The 2287-nt window shown below is 45.5% G+C and overlaps 1 protein-coding gene across 1 annotated transcript; it reads left to right on the top strand.

The window, feature by feature from the left end:
* The first annotated feature begins 468 nt into the window (after window positions 1-468).
* Window positions 469-1838, top strand: LOC118757211. The gene is made up of 3 exons (XM_036491941.1): window positions 469-598; window positions 648-839; window positions 1000-1838. Exons 1-3 carry the CDS (start codon window positions 469-471, stop codon window positions 1836-1838), a joined length of 1161 nt encoding a protein of 386 aa, XP_036347834.1.
* The last annotated feature ends 449 nt before the right edge of the window (window positions 1839-2287 follow it).

Here is a 2287-nt window from a genome sequence, read left to right as displayed (position 1 = left end):
TTGCATCGCTGCCTTCAAACGCGTCAATGTTCCAGTTCAACAGTGTGGTCACTGGCTCACACACTACTTGGCTACAAAACTACCTAAAGAAACCTACAACGCCTGGGAGCACCACCGAGGCTGCAAAACAGAAGTGCCCTCGTTTGCCGACTTCGAACAATTTTTGAATGATCGACTAGTGACCATCGACGCTATAGAGAACCGTAACATATTCAGCAACAAGGTTACATCGATTCACCCAGGTACATCCAAACGACTCAACGTTCACAATGTACATGCACAGACAGGTCCCCCTAGCGCGCGCTGCTGTCACTGTGGTGGTAGTCATATTCTTCGACGGTGCCCAGCATTTTTGGCAATGGACTGCCACCAACGCAAGGAAGTTGTAACCAAAGCCAGACTTTGTCTCAATTGCCTGAGCAAAGCTCATATATTAATGCGGTGTACTAGTACAAAAGGATGCCAACAATGTGGACAACGACACCACACATTGCTGCATTATCCGTCCCAACCACAGACCCGTCCAATACAAAATGCTACACTACAAAACACCTCATCACTGGCAATCGAACCAGCACTCAATCTGAACAGCAATTGCGTAAGACAACAAACTAAACATGATAATTCTAATCTACAATGTCTTTCAGCAACCTATTCAAATGCTTCACAACGAAGCATTTTGCTAGCAACGGCACGAGTGATTATCTTCAATCCTGATAACGGTCTGCAAGCTACCCTCAACGCTCTCATAGACCAGGGTTCCGAAGCTACGATAGTCTCCGAACATGTTGTACAATCTCTACATCTAACACGCACCTCCATTGCTGGTGTCGGCCAAGGTAATACAAATCGGTGCAAGCATATTGTCAACTTCGTTCTGCTTACCAGTTCCAATCCGGAATTTCGTATAGATGTCGAAACAGCATATGTTTTAAATTCTTTGACATCTTTTTTTGCCAAGTCACAACATTTCTGTCACACGGTGGAAACATATCGAAGGGCTGTCGTTGGCAGACCCCCAGTACTACCGGCCAAAGCGGGTAGATTTGATAATAGGCGTTGACCTAATGGCACAAATCATATTGCCAGGCATAAAGGTGGGAGCGCCAAACGAACCAATTGCTCAAAACACTCAACTAGGCTGGATCTTGTCCGGCAGGACACAGCCCCCACGTGAAGCAACTCATGTCGTATGCCATCAAGCAGTTTTGGACACTGAATCACTGTTAAAGCAATTCTGCGAGGTTGAATCTGTTCCGGAACGCCGACTAAACACAGCTGAGGACGTTTGGTGTGAAACATTTTTTCAGCAAACGCACAAAAGACAACCAACGGGCAGATACATGGTTCGACTGCCATTAAAAACAATTTTCGACCCCTCGATGACCTTAGGTAAATCGCACCAAATAGCACTAAACCGCTATCTCCAACTAGAACGCCGTTTAACCAAAACTCCCGAGGCTTGGCAACGTTACAGTGATGGTATAAAAGAATATTTCAAACTTAACCAACTCGCACCTGCAACAACTAGCGAGAGGCAATCTACTACGGTAAGTGACTCGCAACATCACTGTTCTTCTTGTGTATTGCCACATCACGCAGTCTACAAAGAAGAGAGTCTCTCAACCAAACTGCGTATAGTTTTTGATGCCTCGGCGAATACCAGCAATGGAAGATCCCTTAATGATATATTATGTGTTGGTCCCACCTTACAAAACGACATGTCAGCGGTTATATTAAATTGGCGCCAATATCGGTATGCTTTCACCGCGGACATACAAAGGATGTACCGATGTATTGACGTTCATCCAGAAGACTCGGAATACCAGCGGATTTGATGGCGGGCGGCGGATGGGCTCATCAGTGAATATCGGCTCACCACGGTTACTTTTGATACAGCTTCAGCACCATACACCGCCATCAGAATTATGCACCAAATTGCCGAAGATGAACGTCTCAGGTATCCTGCTGCAGAAAACGTCCTTAAGCATGAAATGTATGTTGACGACATACTTTCTGGAGATCACACCTTTGAAAGAGCTGAGCAAAAACGACTGCATGTCACCGAAGCTCTAAAATCCGCTTGTATGGAACTGCGAAAATGGTCTAGTAACCACGCACTGTTGCTAACAACAATTCCTCTGGAGCATCAATGTAAACTAACACCTTTGAATTGGGGCACCGGCGACGCAGTCAAAACGCTTGGGATGTATTGGCTTCCTAACCAGGACTTCCTCAAGTATAAAATTCCCTCTTTCGTTCACACAGGTTCAACCAAACGAATTAT

This window comes from Rhagoletis pomonella, unplaced genomic scaffold (genome assembly GCF_013731165.1).
Source record: "Rhagoletis pomonella isolate Grant_MI unplaced genomic scaffold, Rhpom_1.0 Rhpom_scaffold_15360, whole genome shotgun sequence".
NCBI lineage: Eukaryota > Metazoa > Arthropoda > Insecta > Diptera > Tephritidae > Rhagoletis > Rhagoletis pomonella.
This window is presented reverse-complemented; position numbering and strand designations above follow the sequence as displayed.